General features: G+C 37.4%; 1 protein-coding gene across 1 annotated transcript in view; it reads right to left on the bottom strand.

Annotated features, from left to right (window-relative positions):
- The window catches only part of LOC145990360 (PCNA-interacting partner-like), a 59,193-nt gene that overhangs the window by 19,254 nt on the left and 14,598 nt on the right, over positions 1–25,341 (bottom strand). The window contains exons 6-7 of the mRNA XM_083126079.1: positions 11,230–11,357; positions 6,368–6,460 (exon numbers count right to left, since the gene is read on the bottom strand). Of these exons, the coding sequence (XP_082982205.1) occupies positions 6,368–6,460; positions 11,230–11,357 (221 nt within the window). The remainder of the gene's footprint in view (positions 1–6,367; positions 6,461–11,229; positions 11,358–25,341) is intronic.

Below are 25,341 nucleotides of genomic sequence, written 5' to 3'. Positions count from 1 at the left end.
TGAGCTACAATGATTTTTCTAAGTTTTGCAGCAGGTGCTGGAACCAGGACAGTTATGGGTTTGTCACAATTGATATGACAAGAACACCCAATAGTGGCAAATATAGAAATAAAATCAACAATTTTCTAGACATTGAAACATATATAAATAAACATGAAAAGGCCAATTATTGATGATCTTAAATTAAGAGATTATCTTGTAAAAAGATTTAGGGGATGGAAATCAGAGAACCGAGGAATTTATGAAAAAAACAAACAAACAGAACAGCCTGTAATTGATGCTATTAGTGAATTAGGTAAAAATATCAAAACTGTTACAGAGCAAAATCAAAATTTGATCACAGAGCTTGTACCTGTAGCTGCCAGGAACATATTAGATTATCCATTCACCCCACTTTCCAGCATTCATACACCTAGTCCTATTGCTCCTAGAAGAATTGAAGCTACTCAGGATCCTATTGAATTGGGTCTTCTTGCTCAAAAATATTTAACTACACCTAAAGACAATAAAGATGAGGTTTTTGGCTTATATGCTGACACAGAGCTTGATGGTAGCATCATACATAGAATTGGCAATTTCAGAGTAACATTTATGGGGGATGATCTGATTGTTTATTCAGAATCTCGTCTCGGAGAAAAGGGTGCTTTTGTTAAGTACCCCGGCACACCTGGATTGTGGGAACTGATGACTAGGAAAAGGCCTGGCAGCTATACAGATCAAGATTATGAATATTACAAAGAAATATTAATAAAATCAGATGCTCTATACCAGAACAATGATCCCACACAAAAAAGAGTCAAGTCTAGCAGTGGGGCAAAATACAATAATTTAATCAAGCCCATATGGTCACAAATTAAGACAGGCAGTGGGATCAAACAATACAACACCCTGCCTAAAGAATTTGTCTGGGTTGATGATGTCAGGAAACTTGTAGATAGGTTATTGGTGATAGCTGGGGAGGAAAATGCAGGGAACCACAATTTTTACAATGAAAAAGTTGGAATTATGGACATGATAAGCACCAAATTGTCTAATTTTATAGTGAATGACACTAAGGGGATTGGATATCTCATAAAAATTATTAATACTCTACCACCTAAATTTTGGAATATTTCTGAGGGTCGGGGCCTTGTTAATGACATTATAAACAAGCTGCCATTTGAACTACACATTCCAGGCTATCAGTATTGTGGTCCTGGCACAAAATTGGACCATAGATTAAACAGAGGTGATCCTGGTGTTAATCCCCTAGATGCTGCTTGTAGAGACCATGACATAGCATACAACACACATTCTGATCTTGACAAGAGACATGTTGCAGACAAGAAATTAGAAGAGGCTGCATTTGGTAGATTTGTAAGCAAAAATGCTTCTTTGAGTGAAAAAATAGCAGCATTGGGGACCACCATTGCTATGAACACCAAACAAAAATTGGGGTGGGGGTTGTGAATATGTATATAATAAACCTACAATGAAGGCCAAGGGTGTTATGTATCAAATATGCAGGTCTCAAATCTCTTAAAACTATTGACAGTCTTTTAACCAAAAAGCAGCGCAAGAAAAAAAATTCTTGTCTTGCAAAGGGGCATGGTATGAAATTGTTGCTTAGTACCCCCAATTAAAAAAATTACAGCAATCAAGAAAAAAATCACATGTAGGGGGATTCATATTTACTATCCCTGCCATCTTAGCAGCACTTGGGGCTGTTGGGAGCTTGGCTGGGGGATCAGCTGCCATAGCAAAAACAGTAATAGATGCCAAGAAGAATAGGGCAGAATTAGATGAATTGAAGCGCCATAACCTGGCCATTGAGAAACAAGGCAAAGGTGTTAAGAGAGCCATGAATAAGTTTTAAAAAAACAAGAGCCTCTTACAAACCAAGATATTGAAGCTTTAATCAAGCCACTGGGCATCAAACATTTTAGAGGTGTGTACATGTCTGATTCTTTACCGGAACAACCACTCAACAAAGAGTGTGGCATTGTTAATTTGGATAAGTACAAAAATCAGGGCACTCACTGGATCTGTTATCTTAAATATTTAAACAATAAGGCATTTGTGTTTGATTCATTTGGAGGTGTTCCACCTGAAAATTTAATAAAATATCTAAAATCACCTAATCTTTATTACAATAATGCCCGTGTTCAAAACTTCAAAGATGTTAATTGTGGACATTTGTGTTTATCTGTTCTTAGATATATGTCTCAAATAAATAAACCATCAATTGAAGATTTTCAAAAAGCCTTGTGGTATCTGAAACATCATGGGGTATTCCATCTCACCAGCCAAAATTCAATATTGAAACTCAAATTACATGATGACATAGTGTATCCCAAAACAATAGCTCTCAGAGCATTTTATGGCATGTACTTGATCCCTAATATTACACACCACAACAACAAAATTGCAGTAGGGGATCAAAAAATTGTCATCACTCCAGGGCAGTATAATCTCTCCACTCTAAATGCTCAATTACCCAGAGGTGTAGTGTTAAGTCAAAATTCTGTCACTCACAGAGTAGAGATTGTATCTGCTACAGAAACAGTGGATCTGGGTACTATAGGAGAGCTGTTAGGATTTGAGAACAACACAAAACTTGAAGCAGCCATCAAACACACTGCTATTAATATACCTAAATTCTTAGCCATAGAGACTCTGAATATTCACTGTAATGTGGCTGAGGGTATGATCACCAAATCAAATGGCATAGGCACTAACAAACAAACTGGCATCATTGCAACATTTAAACCTAATTCTGAATTTATGGAGCCCATCATCTACACTCCATCCCCAACATTATATTTTCCTGTGTGTCATAATAGAATAGATTATATTGAATTGATGGTCACTAATGAAAAAGAAGAATTAGTTGATTTTGCTGGAGCCACAACAACTGCAATCATAGAAATTAATATTTAAATAAAAATACATACAAGAAGAAAATGGAAAATATTGAGAGTTATGAGCTACAATCATTCCCCCCAAACAGGAGGACATTTGCAAATTTAAATCAACCCAACACAGAGTGGCTTTATACACCCCCACAGAGCAGATCTATACATCAAATTTGATGTTGTAAAGCTCGATGGAACAGATTATCCGGCAAATTCAAATATAAGATTGGTGGACAATTTTGTGCCGCATCTGTTCTCTGAAATTGAGATCAGAAAGCATGGCGTTGTTATAAACAGAATAGATTATCCCGGCATTACCTCCACAGCTTTGGCCACATTAAAATTATCCAAAACCGAGGCTTCTTACTACAAAATAGGTGGATTTGAGGCTGGTGATAAAATTATATCTAAGAGCCACACTGTACTGCTCCCTATGCGCCTGTTGCCAGGATTCTTCTCAGATTACAAAGATATTATGTGGAAGGGTGGTTTAAGAATCACATTTAGAAGAGCTGCCAATGATAATAATGCTTTGATGAGGTACAGTGCAATAAACTCCACAGGGGAAGCTATGCCTAATACCCTACCTGATGAAGGCAAATGCATTATTCAGACTATGGAGCTAAGAATCCCAGTTGTTGAATATGAAGCCAGTTATGCTCTTAAATACAAAGCAGATATAATAAAAAATCCACAGGTTCCTTTACAATTTTATACATATCAATGTGTACAGAAGCCCGCAACTGGTACTTATTATGAGTTTGATGCTACAAATTCATTCTCCAGTATACAATATGACATGCCGGATTTTGTGGTGGTATTGTTTCAGACTGGAAGACACAATAATCAGGAAAAAAATTCAAGTAAATTTGATAACTGCAACATCAAGAACATATATCTTAAAAATGGCAGAAATGAGGTATTTCCTAGAGAAAATTATAATTTAGACATGTGCAAGGATGATTTCCTCAAATTATATGAGGCATTTTCATCATACAAAAGGGTCACTACTGGCAATACTGACATGTATTACACACCAGATGAATTCAAAACACAGAGACCCATGTTTGTCATCAACACTTCAAAAAGGAAACAAGTTGTGGTGAATGACAGGACAAACATTAAAATTATCTGTGAATTCCATGAGGCATTACCTGATGACACCATATGTAGTGTTATTCTCATAGGTGAAAAATCATATGTTTATGATGTAAGAAATGAGAGAGTCACAGAATAATTCTAGAGGGCCGATTCAAACACAGAAGCCTCTTAATTACAAGGCAATAATACCAACATTTTGCAATCAGAGAGGCTCAGACACTCTGCCAGGTTTCGAACCTGAGGCCTTTTGATTATAGAACATATAAGACATGGAATTATGTCTACACCACCTCTGCATATAGCAGGCAAACTTATTGTCAGCACCTCTGCATATAGCAGGCAAGCTCATTGTCAGCACCTCTGCAGGCAAGCAGGCAAGCTCAAATACAATTCAAAATGGGATTTTGAAATGTGCAGTGAATATGGAGAGTCTCTCTCAGGTACATATTCACACAACAAGACAAGACCAGAATTGTGCTCCGGCTTGTCTGACAACATGCAAGGGGTCAATATTCTCAGTAATGAGAATTTCCCTTGGAGTCAATAACATGAAGGCATGTACAGGGGGGGGGGGGGAGGAGAATTTTCCCTGAAAGAGTACAATGTAGATTTTATCTCATGCATGCACGCATATAAATTGCCTGCCGGGACATAGAACTGATCAAAAGATTAGAAAAAACATGCAACCAATTAATTATGTTTACCCACTTCTCCCCCATTGTATTGATCAGGCAGTTTTGCCTGCATAAAAATATAACAGCAGTTAATGGCTGAGCTGATACTTTTATACCCAGACAACAGCAATAACTAGGCTCGGGTGATCCCCAATATAAAATAATTTTGTTCTTTTATGCTGTTGTAAAACACTTTTTACCAGGTTTCAGATCTGGGAGCTATCAGTTGTATATCAACTAGCAATAATTATTCTCAAAATCTCATGTGTGGACATATTATTTTGCCACATGTATTTCAATCTTACACATTTTATCAGGACTCAAACCCGAGCCTTTTGTTTACAAGGAAACAATATTAACATTTTGCCATCAGGGGAGGCTTCACATTTTATGAGGACTCAAACCCAGAGGCCTCCTGATTACAAAACAATAAAAACCATGGGACTATGCACCATACTCCACTGGGTCTCATTAATATATACATGGCAGAATCAATCTGAGGGGGGGGGCTACACTTGAATTCAAAATTCCTGGGATTTTGACAGAAAAACATACTATAAACAATAAAATGATATGGGAACTTGGCATAGTTTTAAGTATAGGCAAATCAGATTATTGAGGCTCTCCTTTTCTACACTAGAATTCAAAATTCTTAAAAATTCAGAGCATATCACACTAGAAGAATTAGGGTATAAGCCCCTCTTGGCTTTGTTTTAAGTATAGGCAAATCGGGCTGTTCAATCAAATAGCCTCTCCTTTTCTACACTTGTAAGTGGTCCTGGTTGTATCATCAATTATACTACTTGTGTGGACACCGGAGCCGCTAAACAGGTGGATAAAATCCTGGTTCTCCCCTGCTGGGGATCGAACCCAGGTCTCTCACATTGTAGTGAGATGCCCTAACGACTGAGCTACCGTGGCATATAATTTTCAGATAAAGCTTATTAAAAAATAGAGACTTGAAGCTTTCACATGAGATATATTTGATTTTCTTTCCTTCCGCTGAGTACAATTTTACAACTACACAAACAAAGGCTCAGTATTTTTGACATGGATAGTAGTTTCCTCTTATGATGCAAGAGGTGAGATACAGGTGGGTAAGGGTGAATGCTGCTTGTGTTCCCTCACCATGGCGAGGTCCAGGGAAGGAGTCAATTTAACCGTGCACAATTATTGAGTGCAATTAAGAGTACAAAGTATTTGAAGAAAGCCATTACAATTTATTATCTTACAGGTGGCTTTATTTTGAATGCAGTCGAACATCAATTTTACATATTTCAGGGGATTAACGTGAAAAAAAAATTAAATTGGGAAATGTAAAATCGATTGTTTTATTTTACTCTGTGTTCCTGCAACTTTTGCCTAATTGTGAACATGACAACGAATGGAGCAGCACACAACTCAAGTCCCACAACCCCATGGGTTCAGATGCCAGTGCCTTGTTAGTATGCAATTGCAGTCTAGGGTGTACTATGTGGAAGTGAGGTTGGCATTTGGGTGGCTTCGGAAAGGGTCACCCCTTACATCCAATGTGTACAATCAAGGAAAATTTTAAACATTTTATAACAATTTGCTAAGCCGTGACCATGAAGAATGAATGTGTATAATAAGGGGAACGTAAAATCCGGGAACGTACAATCCGCGTTCCACCGTTAAGGCTGAATAAATAGCATTTACACAAATAATTTGTTTGTTTACCTTAACTTAGGAGTTTCCATAGAATCAGCCATAATCCTTTCCTTTAGGGGCTTCATGTCCACACCATCAGCTTCTGCAGCTACATCAGGGGATCTGGAACAAATGTTAAACATCTCTCAACTAAGCTCATTCAATAGGGCAACTGAAGAAGCACAACTTACACAAGGAAGCTTGTCATTTGATTTGTTACAGGTTCTGTCACTTACAAATAGGGACCTTTATTTTTCAGTTTCTTTTTTTTTTTTTTTGGTGTGTGTGTTATTTTTCCCACAATTCACGTTTTTATTTTTAGCACAGTTTTCTGCTAAATATATGAAATGATACCTTCATAGTGCTTTTAAACTAGTATTTTAATTTCTAGGTCATATGACCTGTGCCAGTTCGTGTCCGTGACCATTTCATATCTCTCTGGATTTCAGTGATATTCCTCATTTTTTAAGAACAAAATGTGTTGATTTATTATTGTACTTTGCTTTCGTGCCTTTTTTTGGCTAATCGTGAAGGTGAGGAAGACTGGTAATGAGATAACATGGATGAAGGGTTAATCACAAACATATAGGGACAACACGAGCCCATTAAAGTTTTATACTGACTCTGAGCCCAGATACCAGAACCTTGATAGTCTGCAAAATGTAGTCCAGGCTGTACTACAAGGAAGAAAGGTTGACATTTGGGTTACTCTTTACATGACAACAAAATGAAATTTGTGAAAAATGTGTTTAGAACCTGCCACTGCCTATAAACACTTGTTTTTTGGTGTTATCGAATTGCAAAAAATCAAGGTCCCTCCCTACCTATGGCTAATTGTAATGATGAGAATGAATGAGCATTGCATCATGTGGACAGAGACACAATAACAAAACTCAAATTGACAAGTCAAATAAAGGCATTACGATGCAAAAGAGTAGGAAGCCATTTACATTTATAATTGACTTCATTTTTCTTTGCTTTTCTGTCACTTGTGAGAGCCGCGGTGGTCTAGTTCGTAAGGTGGGAGACTCAAATCGATGGGTACATGGGGGGGGGGGGGGGTTAAAGGTGGCCAGAGCATGGTGCTGATCACATCACCTTCAATGTCTAAACTCGAGAATGTGTGGAGGTCGTTACTCCGCATCCCCTAAATGTACCTTCATGGCATGGTTCTATATGCACATGGAACGTTACCTTTATCCTTGTGTGACTTATGGCTAGTTGTGATGAGGATGAAAGATCAATTCAGAACACAACATAAACCCCACAGAGAATTATACTGAGTGTGGATCTAGACGAAAGAATCTTTTCGCAAAATGCAGTTGAGGATTTACTATGTGCAAGAGAGATATTAGCATTCAGATACCTTCTGAAAGATCCCTTACATGCCAAATTAACTCCTACAGTAATAAAATCCAATAAAAGTGTTTATTATTCAGAAATAGAAATCTTCACATTGGCAGTTTTGATGTAAACAATGGACACAAGTTACATGTAATTTCTATAACACAAGAAATTACTCAAGAATGGAAAATAATTTTTAGAAGAGAACATAAAAATGATCCAACATAGTTTCTAATTAGAGACCTAACTGAATGTAAACAAAGATCTAATATCCATTTTAATCTTCAAGTAGGTACAAAAAGTTGGGGAAGCATGAACGTTTAGTGGACTGTAGTCTCTCGTGCAGGAAGGTGTACTGCTGCACACAGAAAAAAGAAAATTCACAGAAGAAAAGCTATTTACCATAGATAATTCATTTTTCCTCTTAAGTAATCCCGCTTTTGTGGGAAAGAATATGTTGATAGAAGGAGAAAATTTACATTTTTAAACCTAAACACCTATTTGGAGAGGCCCCTGAAATAACAGAAATGAATTTTAAAAATTCTAAAATCTTGTATTCTTGGGATCCTGCAACCCTGGCAAGTTCTGTTGATAATAGAATAGTTCAATAGGTCATTGCAAAAACTTCTTTTAAAGTACATTACACAAAACTATAATAAAGCATGCAAGTTCCCATAAGCACTCTAGTTTTATTGTAGGCATCATGTGTAGACATATATGAATATGGTAGCAGTTTTTGGCACCGTACTAAATAGGGGTCTATCAGGAGAAGTTAGAAGTTTTAAAAAAATACATTTTTCTGAGAACTTATCAAGATTTTTAAATTTTTTTGGGCAAATTTAAAAAACAATGAAAAGAAGTAATTAGTTTCTCAAAGAGTGTTTTCTTGTGGTACATAAATTCAAATAACTGTTAGAGCCAATAAACTATGTAAGAATAGTTACGCAACAGTACTTTTTTCTATGCGTACATAAAGGTAAAGTAAAAAAGTAAAGTGCTCCCCTGTGCTTTGCACCATGCCAAGAAGCCATATAGGGGTGTGGGGTTAGGGCCCCACACTTTCTTGATCTCAGCCGAGCTGGGGGTGATGTGATCAGCATGGGGAGTGTGTTGTATCACCACACACATATACAAATGTACAAAAAAATAAAATAATATAAAATAAAAATAAAAAGAAGTGAAATTTAATCTGTAGTTTCTGAGACGTGTTAAATACTGGCACATGGTGCTAGTCCATATGGACCACCTCCTTATTTCAGGAATATTCATTCTCAGGTTGCAGACCTTCGTCTATCAATGATCGATACCCGGTGGAGGTACATAGTGGTTCGGATTCCACTTTGAACTGTAGGTTCAGTCCCAATTAAACTTACTGTGCATAAAGTGGACTTAAAAATACCAAATCAAGCGATCAATCGTCTATCAATGAGTCTAAAGGTTAAAGGTAAACAAAAAGCCCAATATATGGTAAAGTTTCTGTAATATACGAACTAGCATATATGTATGTGGCATCATTCATGTAATAAATACATGAAGAGCGAGCGAGCGTGCGTGTTTATTCCCTCGTCAAATGAATTTGAACAGAAAACTTGTATTGACAAAATATATAGCATCATCATACTAGATGTGCATATTGATTCAAGTCCTGTGTAATATTGTTGCTGAAATCTACGTAATTCAAGGTAAGGAAAAACTTACATCAAGATTTCTACTGCACTTGTAACCAATGTTGGCAAACCAAGTGGCAATAACAGGAAAAGCAACACACAGTTCATGGAATCAAAATACAGGGCTTATACATGATTCATCGGATTTCAAAACACTGTATTTTTAAAATTGTTTCACATGGAATAATGGCTGATATGTGAAAAGAACCAGAAAGTCACCACATTTTCCTGTAACATACACCAGGTGGCAGTACAAGTGCCATTACAAAATAGTGACAATGCAGGAAAACAGTTCTTGTGTGTTGGAATATGCGATGTGTTCATCTGTTATTGCAGTACAGCTTCTTCCTTTGGGAGTAAGTTAAGGACAATGTTTACATAGCCCCATAAAACACACATTCTTAATCACCTAAATGCCATGTGTGTGAATTTAATAGGTTTACATGCGAAAATAAACCTAAGTCTTGAAACCGGCTATTCATATGAAAAGACTGAAAAAATTGCTTTCGAACGTATGGTTTTCCTTAATCAGGGACCATCTCGATTTATCTTTACAAGACACAACAAAACACTACAGATCTCAACAGGCTCTCGAACTGTATTAAATGAGAAAGCGACCCAACATGCATCAGAAACGCAGCCAAGTTTTAGTATTCAATACAAAACTACTTGTGAAACACCAGAAGTCTGACAAAATACTGAATACATGGCATCTAAAAGAGAGAGCCAGAGACGCCAATTTTTCAAAAACATTGGATTGGCTCAAACACTTGAAGTTCACATAAAACCACAAATTATTGGATGGGCTCAGGCCACACGGACCTACATAAATGAGCGCCACTGTACACAGTCGTCTTAAATTGCATAACAAAATTTTTGGATGTAGCTATGGTGCGATAATTTAATTCAACTGGAACACTATAAGTACGATAAAGCTTACAAGTGGGTTGGAAATAATGATCCGGTTGAGATGTGTCATTCATAACCAGAAATTTGATATTTCAAAACAGAAAAGAAAAAGGGGGAAGGGGTGGGAGTAGAATCCCTTGTATTGCCCCTTCAAATCGCACCCTGCATTACAATGAACAGATATGTTATATATGAGCAGACATGGCTCCCGATTGGTCCACCATCGACACCAAAAACAGCCACACGCAGATACATATACATGGGGTTCACGCTCAGCACTGCACTTCTACCCTGAAGATGAGAGTGGTGTTAGCTCTCAAAAGCCCTGAAGATTTTCCAGAATTGACCTGGTCGATAGCCCGAGAGAATTTATTCATCAGATATACGTATGTATGTTTGTTTGCTACTTTCAGATGACAAAATTCTGATTTTTCCGTTCTATCTCACATTCCAAATGAACCCAAAATGAGGTCTAGAGCTTTATATATCTCAGAATTATGTTTTTAAAATAACCATAAATTGTAAAAAAAATAATTAAAGAAATAAAAAGTATTAATGTACAAAACAGGAAATATCCATGTGTGCTCTTCTAAAATGAAGTTTTCCATTCCCAAATATATATACGTGTGTGCATACGCCAGTGTCTACCACGAAATAAATCTCTGAAATTTCAAATTGATTACACGTGATGAACATGTCACGTGCTCCTTGAACAGTTTAGAATCTAAACGTTGGCAACAGTGACTGCATGGCTCGTGTATCTGGAGCCGGAAAGAGAGTTAAGCAAGGTGGGTCTTTGGAAGCATGCAAGGCCTGCCAGTTACCCCTTGGCTTTTGATGTTTGAAGCATCATACCCAGGCAGGCAGTCATAGTAAGCAAAACTGGTTCATGTGCAGGGCTCTGTTCATGTTCTTGCCTTTGACAACATACAGTGCCATGTATTCGTTTTGTAACCTAGACAAAGGGATTACCTGAAGAGAGCCATTAAGGATGGCAATCTGACTGGAGTCCCCTGAGAGGCCGTTGCCTCACCCATGGCATCTAAAATAGACAAGGTAGATGCTTTGCACGCAACCCTGTCCACAATTCCTCTCAGCACCTGCAACAAAAGAAAATAATTCACTGACTTGTTCATTTTTTTACCTTGTGGCCGCATCAGCACGTACGCTCTTCTTGCCCATTACACAATTCATGGACAAGCACCTTAACTAAAACAAAACTGAGTACAAGGCTTTAAGAAGAAGAAAAAATTTCTGTTAAAAACTGCCTCAATCATTTTTTAAAATTAATACAGTCAGATTCTTCAACAAGAACTAAAACTATATACTGTCTCTTATGATAAAATCTCCATACCCTGTTAACAGCTGAGGGTGTAAAGGAGCACTCGGCACAAACAGAGGATTATACTGGCTGTAGATTCAGACAAAAGAGCCTCATTGGCCTGCAAAAAGCAGTTACAGGGGTGTACTAAGTGGAAACGTGGTTGACATTTGGGTGCCTTACCAGGTCACCCCTTACACACATAAGAAACAGCCTATGGATCATAGTGAATAGTGATTAATTTACTTCCTCCACAAAACGTCTCCAGTAGCTATCTAATGAAGGCAACAAACCTTGAAAATTAATCGGGTAAGAACAAAAGATATGGATCTTTGTCCATACAAAGGTACAGAATATTTGAACACAAAGATTTGTGATAGCGTGGTTGCCTTTTTTCTCTCTACCAATTACATCCAGATCAACATCATCTCACACATGCAATGCAAAAGATCTCTCCAGAAAGAACTGGAAATGTTTTAATACAAACTATAACAATGATGCAGAATTTAAAGTATCTAAAACTGAAAGTTCTGCCGAAGAAAGCTTTGTAACTAGGAAAAAGCAATTTCCATTGTGGAGTTTGGAAATGGCAACGAGCAAACACGTAAGGGAATAGAATTCATGCCATCATGCCCATAAAAGGTGACCAGAGTCCTTTAAGCATGAATATCAATCTAACAATATCTGTGAGGAGCAGCATAATAAGCAAAATCTTTTCTGGCCAATTGATTGAAATTAAGATTCTGGGTATAACAGCTGTTAGTTAATTTGCTTTTATCCTATCACACAGGGCCAAGTTACTTTCAACAATGTTGTAAACAAAATAATTTATTGACATTTATTTGGCAGCTGCTGTAGCATGTTTACCAGCACATATATTCCACAAAGGACAAGTGATATAGCTCATATACCACCTTCCTAGTGGCAGCAATTACCCCATCATTTCTTCAAAACTACACATATTCAGTTCTGTTGTTTTTGTTCATTTATATACATATGAAGGTATGGCATATTTGAATCACAAAACAATGTATTTATTGTTAATAAAAAAAGTGGACATAACTTGAAGAAGCAATGTTCCGTAGATATGTCAAAATTATATCAAGATGAAAATAGTGAAAATGGAGGTGTTTGTGACATAAGCATCATTAACTTTGAATTATTGGGAGGAGAGATTTTTTTTTTAATTTACATACCATAATATGTGGAAGTGAAATATTTGTTACAATTTAAGAGGGAAAGGGGATTAAGTAATTCACTGCGAGCCATGTACACATATGTATTTTCGACATACACACGCACACAGTCATTTAAGCTACATTGGAAAATAATTGTTTCCCCAAATTCCTTAGTTAAGATGGAATCTAACCTGGACACTCTGTATTGGCATCGTGCTGTGTTATGGATATATTGTTTTGTAATTCAAGTGTGAAATATCTTCAGAGGTATACTAATGAACAAAAAAGACAGAACTGAAATATTGTGTCTACTGATTGATTGAATTAAAAGTTTTGGGTGTGTCAGCACTTTATACCATTTTGCACCTTTCAATGTTTATGGGATATTCCCCTTACCTAAAATTCTAACTTGAAAATGTTAGAACGAAGGGTGTAAAAAGCCCCTTGGAATTGCTCAGTTTGCATGATGGTATCGATATAATTGCATCAGTCAGTTTATTAGCCACTCAAAAAAAAAAGTAACAAGAGACATTGTTACATCTAAATCGCATTGTAAAATTTGTGCAAGTTATTGAAACCCAGGAGAGGCATGTTGTGCATGAGAAAACTGAGAAATAATATGCACTGACCTCAAACTGTATAGCCTGAATAAAGCGAATACCTAAACACTAGAGAAAAGGGTCTGAACCTTCGTCAAACCATGTCCCGGTATTTTTTAAGTCAATGCCTTTAGCCCAAGAATTTTCCTCGTAAATCTTTACCTTTACAGTATTTAAGATTTTATGCATGAATCAACATGTACCTATGAAATTAAATATTGATAAATAAATTCTAGCATAATCATAAAGAGTAATAATAGTTTGATTTGTGTGTAGGATTGTTGAAAAATATAAAAATATGGATGATGAAGTGGTAACGTCGTCTCCTTGTAATTAAGTGATCCCGGGTTCGATAACCGGTGGATGCCAGATAGTAGCGCGTTTCCCACTTTAAACTGTAGATCAAGTCCTGATAATTATATTTGTGCATAAAATTGACTTACAAAACGAAAACTCACAACTCGAGTACGATATTGGAATTATGATAGTTGCCAACCACTTTCAGCAGAATATTTCGCAGCTCAGTGTTAGCCTTGTGTTGTGTGTGTGTAATTCTTTATCTAAACTTACACAAGACATACAAAACACTTAGGTTCAAATTATAACAACATAACTTGAATGAGCGGAAGCCATTCTCGTACATCTAACACACTGTTACTATGACAACCAATCGATAACATGCTATAAATGCAAAGTTGTCTTCTCCTTCCTGTCATCTCCTCCTGGAGTCTTCATTGTTTGTTTTAAGTGCTGGTCTCACCATATCTATCAGGGGATCTCCTAAGTCTATTCGATCTTCTGAGTGGAGCGTGCCCAGCATCTGTATTTGATTGGTTTTTGTTATCTCTTCCCTCTGCATCTTCAGGCTGTCCTGCTGGTGACGATTTGAGGTTTGGATCAGGTAGATCTGTTGATGAGGGGTTTGGTCCACACTCATGTTTTTGTAGCCACCTGACGTGTACCATGCGTGCTGACCCATCCAACAATTGAACTTTATATATTAGGCTGTTGCCAACTCTAGACAAGACCAATCCTGGTACATGCTTTGGTGAATTTACGTTCAGGGTCTGCACCCAGACTGGATCATTTAGAAGATATGTAGTTTGGTCAAGTTCCTTCCTCTCTACTTGGCCCTGCCGTGATCCAAGAAATGGTGGGCGATCCATTTGCCTTTCTCGCTCAGTCATATCTGTTACCATCCACCAGAGTCTTGGTTGAAATCCCAACAAGGAAGCAGAAGGCAAACTTTGAGTTTCTCCTCATCTGGAATTCCCCAAAAACAGAACTTCCAAGGCCCTCGCGTCCATTTGTAATGAACTCAAAATTAGGATGTTCCAATACCAATTTTCTCAAATGGTCTTTAACGGTGCATATATATATATATATATATATATATATATATATATATATATATATATATATATATATATATTTCGGCCATTCCGTTACTCGGGCTATGGTATGGAGGTATGGTTGAGTGCCTTATTCGGTATTGTGAACAGAAGTTCTAGAAAGTTAGGCTGCTGAACACAGGACCATTATCTGACACAATATTGTCTGGTAGACCTAAGTAAGAACAACACTGTAATATCCAACATATGGTTTCCCCCGAATCCAGAGAATGAACTGGCCATATGTCAACCCATTTACTGAATGCATCGACTAGAATAAGAAATTTCTTTCCTCAGAAGAAAAAGTGGTCTAAGTATATTCTCTCTGCTACGTGTGAAGCTTCTGGCCACTCATTCATGGGGCCTTTTCTTACTTTTCCGATTAACAAATATTACAATTATCGACATATTGGTCTATGTCCTTCAGCATCTTTGGCCACCAGTATGTTGACGAAGCTGTATCTTTCATAACACGAGATGCTGAGTGATTACAGTGTAGTAATGTCATTACTATTTGACGTAATGTGGGAGGTACAACAATCTTTCCCATCCAGCTAATGTAATCATTCTCCACAGATAGAAGACAGCGTGTTGTCGCTCAAAGAAAACACCTGATCTGGATTGAATATCTTCTACAGATAATCTATTTGGCCAACCATGTTTGACAAACACAATTACCTTGTTTAACAGTTGGTCTTCTAATGTTGAATCACATGTGTTAATGCAGTTCCACTTTGTTGTGGCAACCGTATCAACACAGGCACATGTGATGGGGAAACTACACGGTAATTATAACCTGATAAGAATAATGCCCATCTTAATAGTCAGTTCAATGTGTTTCGAGATACCTTTCTTGGGATTAAATATATACTTAATAGCACTTGCATCTGACACAATTTCAAATTGTCAACCCTGTAAAAACTTATGGAATTTCTTAATTCCAAAAATTACACTCAATGCTTCACGTTCATTTTAAGCATAATTCTGCTCGGCTTCTGACAACTTTGTAGATGCGCAAGCAACTATTTGAAGATGTCCATCTACTGGATGACTAAGTCTTGCTCTGCATCCGTAAGGTGAACCATTGAAAACTAACACTACTGGTTTTGAAGGATCATAACATATTATAGATTGTAGTTATTTAAGTTCTTGTGATATGCCAGCAAATTTTTGAGAGGATTCTTTCGACCAATCCCAAGCTACAATTTTCTTCAAAAGTCCTGTAATATGGCGTATATTGGACGAAAGATTAGGGATGAACTTTCTAAAGGTGTTCAACATTCTCAAATATGAACGTGCTGTGAAGTATTCTGTGGTACTGGACAATTAACCACGGCATCCCAATTCTTCTCAGCTGGAATAATCCCATCTTTACTAATAGAATGTCAGAGATACCCAACCTGAGAGTCAACAAACACACATTCCGTCAAACTTGCTTTTACATTATGTGCATCTAACTTTGACAGTACAGCACATGTTCTATTTTAACACTCATGTTCCAAAGTTCCACCAATGATTACATCATCAAAATAAAAGGAAGAATCAGGAGTATCTCCTAATATCTTTGCAAGACACATCTGATATGTCACCGTTAATAGAGATTCCAATGCAGAGGCGCTTGATCCGGAATAGTCCAACATGAGTATTGACGACTATGTGCTGCGCCTCTTCAGTCAACATCAACTGACAATAACCCATCTGAAGGTCTATAATACTATAATGTGTACAGTCCCTTAATTTTACAAAAATGTCTTCTGGTTTGGGTATGTTAAATTTCATGTTCTCAGTCATTTTATTGACAGTACCAGAAAAAATGAACATATAGGCGTAACGAACCATCTTCTTTCTTAACTACCACGAGAGGTGATGCCCAATCAGAGTACAAAATAGGCTCCCAGAGTCCTATTTCGACTTACTTCGGTATTCCACTTTCTACTTTATCTTGTAGTCCACATGGAACTTCATAGTGTTGTTTAAAAACAGGCAAAGCATTCCTTCTCAAAGGTATATCAACTAGCGATGGCCAGATCCGGATCCTGGCGGATCCGAAATCTGGATCCGGTTGTTTCTGGATCCTAAAATTTTTCGGATCCGGATTCGGTACTTTTGGATCCGGTACTTTTGAATCCGGATTCGGAATTTTCGGATCCGTTTTGCCATCCCACATGCGCTTCTTTGGAAAGTAAGTAAGAATGTGCTTATAACATATTGTTACCTGCTAATATATATAGTGTGTGTGTGTGCGCGCGTGCGCGATTTGTAATTAATTAATACACTTACAAGGGAGCTCTAAGTCTCCCCCTCCGATTTCCATGAAACTTGGCAGGTGTATATAAGCCCCCCTTCAAATGTCAAGAAGAGGAGAAATTGAAGTAGGGATCTGACCCCGAAACCACGTAAATAGGGCATAGGAAGAAACAGGGGGCATAGGGCCTCTCTATACACCTGTCAAATTTCATGGGAATCGGAGAGGGACACAGGGGTCAGATGATCCCCACGTCAATTTGTCCTCATCTTGACATTTGAGGCGGGTTTTGCCCCCTAAAACAGTTTTTTAGCCGAAACAAAAAAAAAACACGTATTTCTTCCTTTGGGCCCCTCTATACACCTGCGAAGTTTGATGAAAATCGGAGGGGTACAGAGGGGTCAGATCCTTACTTCAATTTGCCTCATCTTGACATTTGAGGGGATTTTGCCCCCTAAATCAGTTTTTAGCTGAAACAAAAAAACGCGTATTTCTTCCTTTGGGCCCGTTTATACACACACCTGCCAAGTTTCATGGAAATCGGAGGGGGCCTCAGGGGTCAGATCCCCACTTCAATTTGTCCTCATCTTGACAATTGAGTGGATTTTGCCCTGTAAAACCGTTTTTAGCAGAAACAAAAAAACACGTATTTCTTCCATTGGGCCCCACTATACAGCTGCCAAGTTTCATGGAAATCGGAGGGGGACACATACGTCAAATGCACACTTAAATTTGTCCTTATATTGACATTTGAGGGGGGTTGCCCCCTAAAACAGTTTTTTTAGCTGAAACAAAAAAACACGTATTTCTTCATTTGGGCCCGTTTATACACACACCTGCCAAGTATCATGGAAATCGGAGGGACACAGGGGTCAGATCCTCACTTCAATTTGTCCTCATCTTGACATTTGAGGGGGTTTTGCCCCCTAAAACAGTTTTTTAGCTGAAACAAGAAAAACACTTATTTCTTTTTTGGGCCCGTTATACACACACCTGCCAAGTATAATGGAAATCGGAGGGGGACACAGGGGTCAGATACTCACTTCAATTTGTCCTCATCTTGACATTTGAGGGGGTTTTGCCCCCTAAAACCGTTTTTTTGCAGAAACAAAAAGACACGTATTTCTTCCATTGGGCCCCATTATACACCTGCCAAGTTTCATGGAAATCGGAGGGACACAGGGGTCAGATGCTCACTTCAATTTGTCCTCATCTTGACATTTCAGGGTGTCTTGCCCCCTAAAACCGTTTTTTTAGCTGAAACAAAAAACATGTATTTCTTCCATTGGGCCCCACTATACACCTGCCAAATTTCATGGAAATCGGAGGGACACAGGGGTCAGATCCTCACTTCAATTTGTCATCTTGACATTTGAGGGGTTTTTGACCCTTAAAACCATTCTTTAGCTGAAACAAAAAAACACGAATTTCTTCCTTTGGGCCCTACTATACGCCTGCCAAGTTTCATGGAAATCGGAGGGGGACACTTAGATAACCTCCCTTGTTAGTCTTACACTTTGTAATTATATAACACTGCATATATTATAATGTTTTATTTTAATTTGTAAAACTGTAACTGTAGAACAATTGTATAATTTTTGTATAACATTTCTATCTTGTTATATGTGTTAAAGGTTTCATCCTGGAATGGAATGTCTCACATTTATGTGTGTTTTCATTTCCAATGCATTCGAATGAATACATATTCGTTTCAATGGCATTTACAAAATCACCTCTGACATTTAATGTTAAACAAGTAAGATTATTTTTGTGTACGAGTGTGTTAGGCGTTTCGTAGCAAAGTATTTTAGGAACAACACTTGAAAAATTTCTTTCTAATCGAAGATCATAATACCTTTTAAGGTGTGGTAATATTATAATGGGATTGAGATACGAAACTCTCGGATCCGGATCTGGAACTTTCGGATCTGGATCCAGATCCCAAACTTTTAGACCCGGATCCAGATTCGGATCCGGATCCAGATCAGTAAATTTTGGATCCGGATCCGGATCCGTTTGGCCATCCCTAATATCAACTATAAATGGTGTGATCGGCTTTGACAGATCACCATCAAAAACTTTAGCATATTTGCTAGATAATAAATTATACATTCTCAAACCTTCACTTTCTGTTATTTTAGTACTAATATCTGCGTTATTGTTTCATTCAGAGCCCGCGTTTGCCGACACAGTGTTACATTGTGTTAACAATTTTCTCCAACCTGAATGAATATTGTCAAGCCATGAACGTCCAATCAACAGATAACACAGTTCTTCACATAGAATAACAGGTAATTTATACAATATATCATTCAATGATAAATCAACCAAGGCTTGGCCTTTCAACTTTAACGTATCATTATTTACGCCTCGTAATGTTAGTGATGTAAATTGTGTTCGCCGACGTGGAAACAATTGTTTGAAGGACGTCTTTACATTGTACAATTCGTTTATCAATACACAGATGAACTACGCACGGTTCTGGTGACACAAAAACATTACTGCCAGCTATAGCTTGTGCTTTTGGCTTGCAACTAACTCTCCTTGCATCTGTAGGAGTGAGTGTTGCATCTTGACCTTGTGAATTACCTGTGCTTGATGAAAAAGTGCAAGGGCTATCTTCTGGCGGATGAGAATCTCTAACTTCAGAGTGTAATAAAGACAAGCCATGAAATTCGTTATGTATGCTTTGTTCACCAACATAAGCATCTAAAGGTTTAATATTGGACATAGAAGTTTGATCTGAGGTAATTGTCTTACTCATAACTCCACCATTATTTTTTCTAAACTTTTATTTTACATGCCAATGACCTTGAATGACAATGAACATATAGAATTTCTTGCTGGACAATGTCCAGGATCATGCCTTCTGCAGCATCTATCACATTCTTCGGTGCTTTTATAACTTCTATCCTGAGGATTAACAAAGTTCTTTTTCTGTGCTTGTGAGAACTGGAAACCTGGTTTAAATTTCTGTGTCCCAGCAAATGCAACTATGTTAGGACTACACTCCTTTTCACAATGTACGAACATTTGTGTTTCCTGTTCAATTAATTCCATTTGAAGCACAATATCTTGACATTTTGCTGGAGTCAATGTAGGCTCAGACAGTAGTAATTTCTTTCTAATGGCCTCAGACCGAACGCCTAGAATTATTTGCTCTACAATCGCTTCCTGTAAATACTGGCCAAAACTACATTTAAGTGCTTGTTGCACATACCATAAATTGTGTTGCACACTCTCCACTTTCTTGTGTGCACTGCCTGAACTTAAAACGTCCCACAAATTTGTTTATTCTCTGGCTATAATGTTTAAGCAGATTATCCCTGAAGGTTGAATACATTTGCTGTTTGACTGGTTCAGGTGGAAGGACTTTGAAAATTTCAGACCCTATAACTGCTATCAGTATGGGTACTTTTCTAGCTTCATTAACATCATGAGCCAAACAAGACTGTTCAAACCTCGTTAAATAATCTTCAAATTCTTCCAAACCTGACTGGAACTCAGAGAAAAAATTCATACCAAATATATTCATTATGAAAACTTAATATCACAATATTGTAGATACAAGCCATATCGCATTGATTTAAAACCTTGCTCTTGTACAATTATTGTAAAAGATACACATTGTACAATTATTGTAAACGATACACAAACTGTGTAATCTTGGTTTCTTACCATAGAAATTGATCAAGACAATACAATTTCTCACTGCATAAACCTATGCTTGAATGATGGTCGTCGCGTACTCTTCGTGAGGTCTTCATCCATACTTCTACTCACAAAGAATCATCAAGAATATCCTGTATGACTGCACCATAGATGTTAGCCTTGTGTTGTGTGTGTAATTCCTTATCTAAACTTACACAAGACATACAAAACACGTAGGTTTAAATTATAACAACATAACTCTAATGCGTGGAAGCCATTCTCATACATCTAACACACGGTTACTATGACAACAACTCAATAACATGCTATAAATGCAAAGTCTTCTTCTTCTTCCTGTCATCTCTCTATCATTCAGTATAGTTGATACGAGGGCACAGTATCTGGTCGCGGCCCGGCAGTTGAGAAACAATGCACTAGAGTGCTTTACCATGTTGACTGATCTATTTTGGACTAAATTGCCTCCATATGCTGGCTCCTTCAAATAAAAGCAGTCATGTCGTAATTGGCCAACACACGGACTCTTTACATGATGATGAAGGCAAATTACAGCCGATAACTGCATGAAAAACTTAAAACATTGTTAATCATTTTGAAAAGGTTTTCTCGGGCAATCAGCCAGGTGATTTCCGGAAAGGCTTCCGGGCTTTCGAGAGCTAACGTCACTCTCACCTTCAGGAAATGAAGTGCAGAGATAAGTCAGGGTGATGTTATATGTATTTGGTGTGGGAGGGGTCCAGTGTAGGTGGCCGGCCAATCAGGTGGCGTTTCTCTGACGTCCGTGCTCCCAGTCGACTATCGCTAACCAGGCTGGGTCCAGTTCAAGTCCCGTGTCCCTGTTGAGGTTGTCTTTTTCCCCGTGTATGGCTATTGCTTCTTTGATGAGACGGTCCCAGTAATTTGATGATCTCGGTGGTTGTGAAGTCAATTCTATGGCCCTCCTGGATTGAATGTTCTGCTAACCCTGATTTTTCCAGATGAAAATTCTTTACGTAGCTGGCGTGTTCTTTGCAGCGCTGTTCGATTGTCCTCCCAGTTTGTCCAATGTAGGCTTTACCGCAGGCACAGGCGATACGGTAACCCCGGGTGACTTCTATCCTAGGTCGTCTTGGGGTTTCGAAGTCGGCTTCTGACTTTCGATGGCGGTTTGTGGATGGTCTTGATGTTGTGCTTTCAGAGAATGCGGTTGATGACTGCAGAGAGATTGCTGGTGTATGGGACGATGGCTATCTTGATGTCTTCTTGGTCATCAGGTGGATCCGGGTTTGTTTGTTGGTTGTTCTTGTGTGTTACTTTCTTTAGTGTCTTGTTGATAATGCCTTCACTGTATCCATTCTGTCTGAAAGCTGTGCGTAGGTGTCTTATTTCCTCTTGCAGGTGCTCTGTGAAACAATGTTGAGAGTACTGTCAATGAGATTGAGACTGCCATGTCTCGTCTTGTCTCGAAACCATCCCTACTGGTGGAGTTATGAGCCGACCAAACAAACAAGCTCGGCTAATGAAATGAGCAGCTATTTCGCAGTAAAAAATTGAAAATATATCGTACCATTTTAGTATGTGATCTCATACACATTACTTCATTGTAATCATCATACATATTCTAAATATTGACATTTTCTGTGCAACTGATGTAATCTTCTATATTATATTTTTTTCTTATCTGTACAAAAATATTTTATCACAATTTATAATGACTGACCACACAGATAGGAAACAAACTGAAATTGCCTGGAAAGAAAAGTATAACAGGCTTTTTAAATAAAGTGAAGAAAATGAAAAAAATGAATACAGTATTTTTATCTCATTCTTATTTTGCACTACAGGTTAAATTTCGATAAATATAAGCTTAAAATTTATTTTTGAAAATTTGTTCAACATCCAATTTCAGAAGGAAAATTTTTCGCATGACCGGAGAACCTACACTCGGGAGACCTCTTTCATTTATCTTGAACGTGGGCAGCAGGGAGAATAAAAGAAGAATAATAATTTCATAACATAATTTCCCATCCACTATTGTTCTTTCTTCCATTATTTTAATCTGCACAGATCGTTAAACTGTTGAACACGTTGTCTCTCCGTAGGCTACACGTAAACTGAACGCTCAAAGACCAGATGATAAACCTAGCTACGCATACATGATGTATCAACATGGTGGATTGTGTTTTGAGTGCAATGCAAGCCTCGCCTCGTTTCTGCCTTAAAATGAACGCAGAGAAGCGTGAAAACTTGCAGGGGTCATTTTTCCAGGGTGCAGTTTTTAAAATTGCTGTAAAAACATTAAGCGGAAATGTGCATTGTTGCACATTGTTAAAGTGTTGCTTTTTACTCATTATTGCACAGGTGGGACAAGCACTCAATATTTTTAATATTAACTAACTAACTAACTAACTCCCTAGCCTTCTTAAACCCGAAGGTTCATGGCTGCAGCAACACAGGCCTTCCATCTTTCCCTATCTTGAGCAAGTTCTATATACTCTTTTCCATCTCTACCGATTTCCCTTAGGTCCATCTCAACGTTGTCCCTCCATCTTCGTCTTGGCCTTCCTACAGGTCTCTTACCATCAGGTTTCCCAACAAGAATCCTGTAAACTCCTCTTTCCTCTCCCATTCGTGCCACATGGCCTGCCCACCTAAGTCTTCTTGATTTTATTATTCTAATAATATCTGGACATGAATACAAATTATGTAGTTCTAAATTATGTAACCTTCTCCACTCACCTGTCTCCTCATCCCTTTTAGGTCCAAAGATTTTCCTAAGGATCTTATTTTCAAATACTCTCAATTTATGTTCCTCTTTCAATGTAAGGGACCAAGTTTCACACCCATATAATACTACAGGCAAAATTACTGTTTTGTATATTTTAACTTTTAGTTTCTTAGATATTAAATGAGAAGACAATAGTTTATGAAGAGAGAAGTAACATGCATTTCCTGAATTAAGCCTACTTTTTATTTCCTCTTTAATATAATTTTCATTTGTTTATATATTTAATATTAAAGTGACTATTCTACTGATACTTCAGCAACAATTTTCTTACAGTTTCTGTGTAATGAAATATGAAACTAACACTGTTGATTAAACATAACTACCCTTAAAATACTTTCCCGGATTTATAGTTACAAGTGGACAATTTTGTGTCACAGGTGGAACAGACGAAACACTGCTTGATTACTTAATAAGATATTGATTTTAATTGAATTGCCAAATGATGAAAAATAAATTATTTAAGACAGTGAAAGAGAAGATAATTGACCTTTGAATATTCTAGTGGAGTTGAGGGGGAAATGTAACAGTTAAAATGAGAAATTAATTGATTGTTGTGTCATGGGTGGGGCACAATATAAATCAAAAATAAATAAAAAAGTTAAAATAAATTAACAAAATGTAAAATACCTTCCAACTTAATTATGTATAATACTTGAATTTTCATACAATGGCAATTTTAGATTGTTCACTCACAAGATAGGATGAAGTCACAGCATTGCACTTACTTTTAAAAATTGAGATTCAGGGGCACTTTGACATGGATTGCCTCACATTTATAATTGAAAATTTTCAGAAGAAAGTGGTGGTTCAAGACTTATAGCCCTTTCTTTATAAATCTATTACATAATATTACGAGTGGCAACAAACAAACAAAAACCTTCTTTAATCTCCACTTGTTAATAATAGTAACAATGGATATGTTGTTTAGTAATTTCAGTATGTCATACCTTGATATGCATACCAACAAACAAAAAACATGTTTATTTTGTGTAATAAGTGCAGTTTTAAATTAAATTTAGGATTATATTCACAATTTTAAAACCAAAATGTCATTTTATATGTTACTTTTGATCTGATTTTTCACTGCTGTAATACTGAAATTTTATTTTATTTACTGCTTTTGAACCCGAAATTGACAGTTTTTGTACCAAAATTTTTCTCTTTTATTTACCAAAAATATGTGTCTCTAGTCATCAGTTCAGCTTTTGGAAGTGAGGCCTCATGTGGACATACTATATTTAATTTTCAGTTCCTGCACAAAAACAGTCTTTCTTGCCATTCAATTCTTGTATTCGTAGTCATTTCTTCAACTTCAAACAAAGAATTAACACTGACAGTGACAGCAGAAGCCTTAAAATACTTGGATGTTCTCTCTTGAAATAACAATAAATGTCTACGAATATAATCTCCTCAAGAGAACTGATGTGATGGTCTCTGTTCCTAACTTTTATAACCAGTTTCTGCACAGCTGCACTTCTTTCTTCACAATCTACGAAACTGTAGTCCATCGAAGAGCAGAAGCAGTCAGGCCTTACCTTTGAAGAAAGGAGTTGGAGGACAATTTGTTTCTCTGGTAGCTTTCGCCTGTTCTCCAAAAAAGTGGCAGTATGAAACCGTTCCCCTTGCTTGGCTAGAAATGGATACTCCATGACCAAATACGTCTCGGTAACAAGGTCAGTATGTCTTGTGAAGTGAAGGACCAAAACAGCAATGGCAATAAGTACAAGATCATGCACAAACAAGTAAGTTTCATCTTGTGTAAGTTTAAACCACCCTCCTCTCCACCCAATACAAGCAAGAAGGATGAGCCCTTCAGTTCCCTATTTGGATGAGACGATTAATTCAGCATTACTTGAAGCATCTGCAGTGACTCTTACTTAGGTTAGACTTAAACAGTCTTAAACTCTGGAATCA

Source organism: Lepisma saccharinum, chromosome 1 (genome assembly GCF_977018435.1).
Source record: "Lepisma saccharinum chromosome 1, izLepSacc3.1, whole genome shotgun sequence".
Lineage (NCBI taxonomy): Eukaryota > Metazoa > Arthropoda > Insecta > Zygentoma > Lepismatidae > Lepisma > Lepisma saccharinum.
This window is presented reverse-complemented; position numbering and strand designations above follow the sequence as displayed.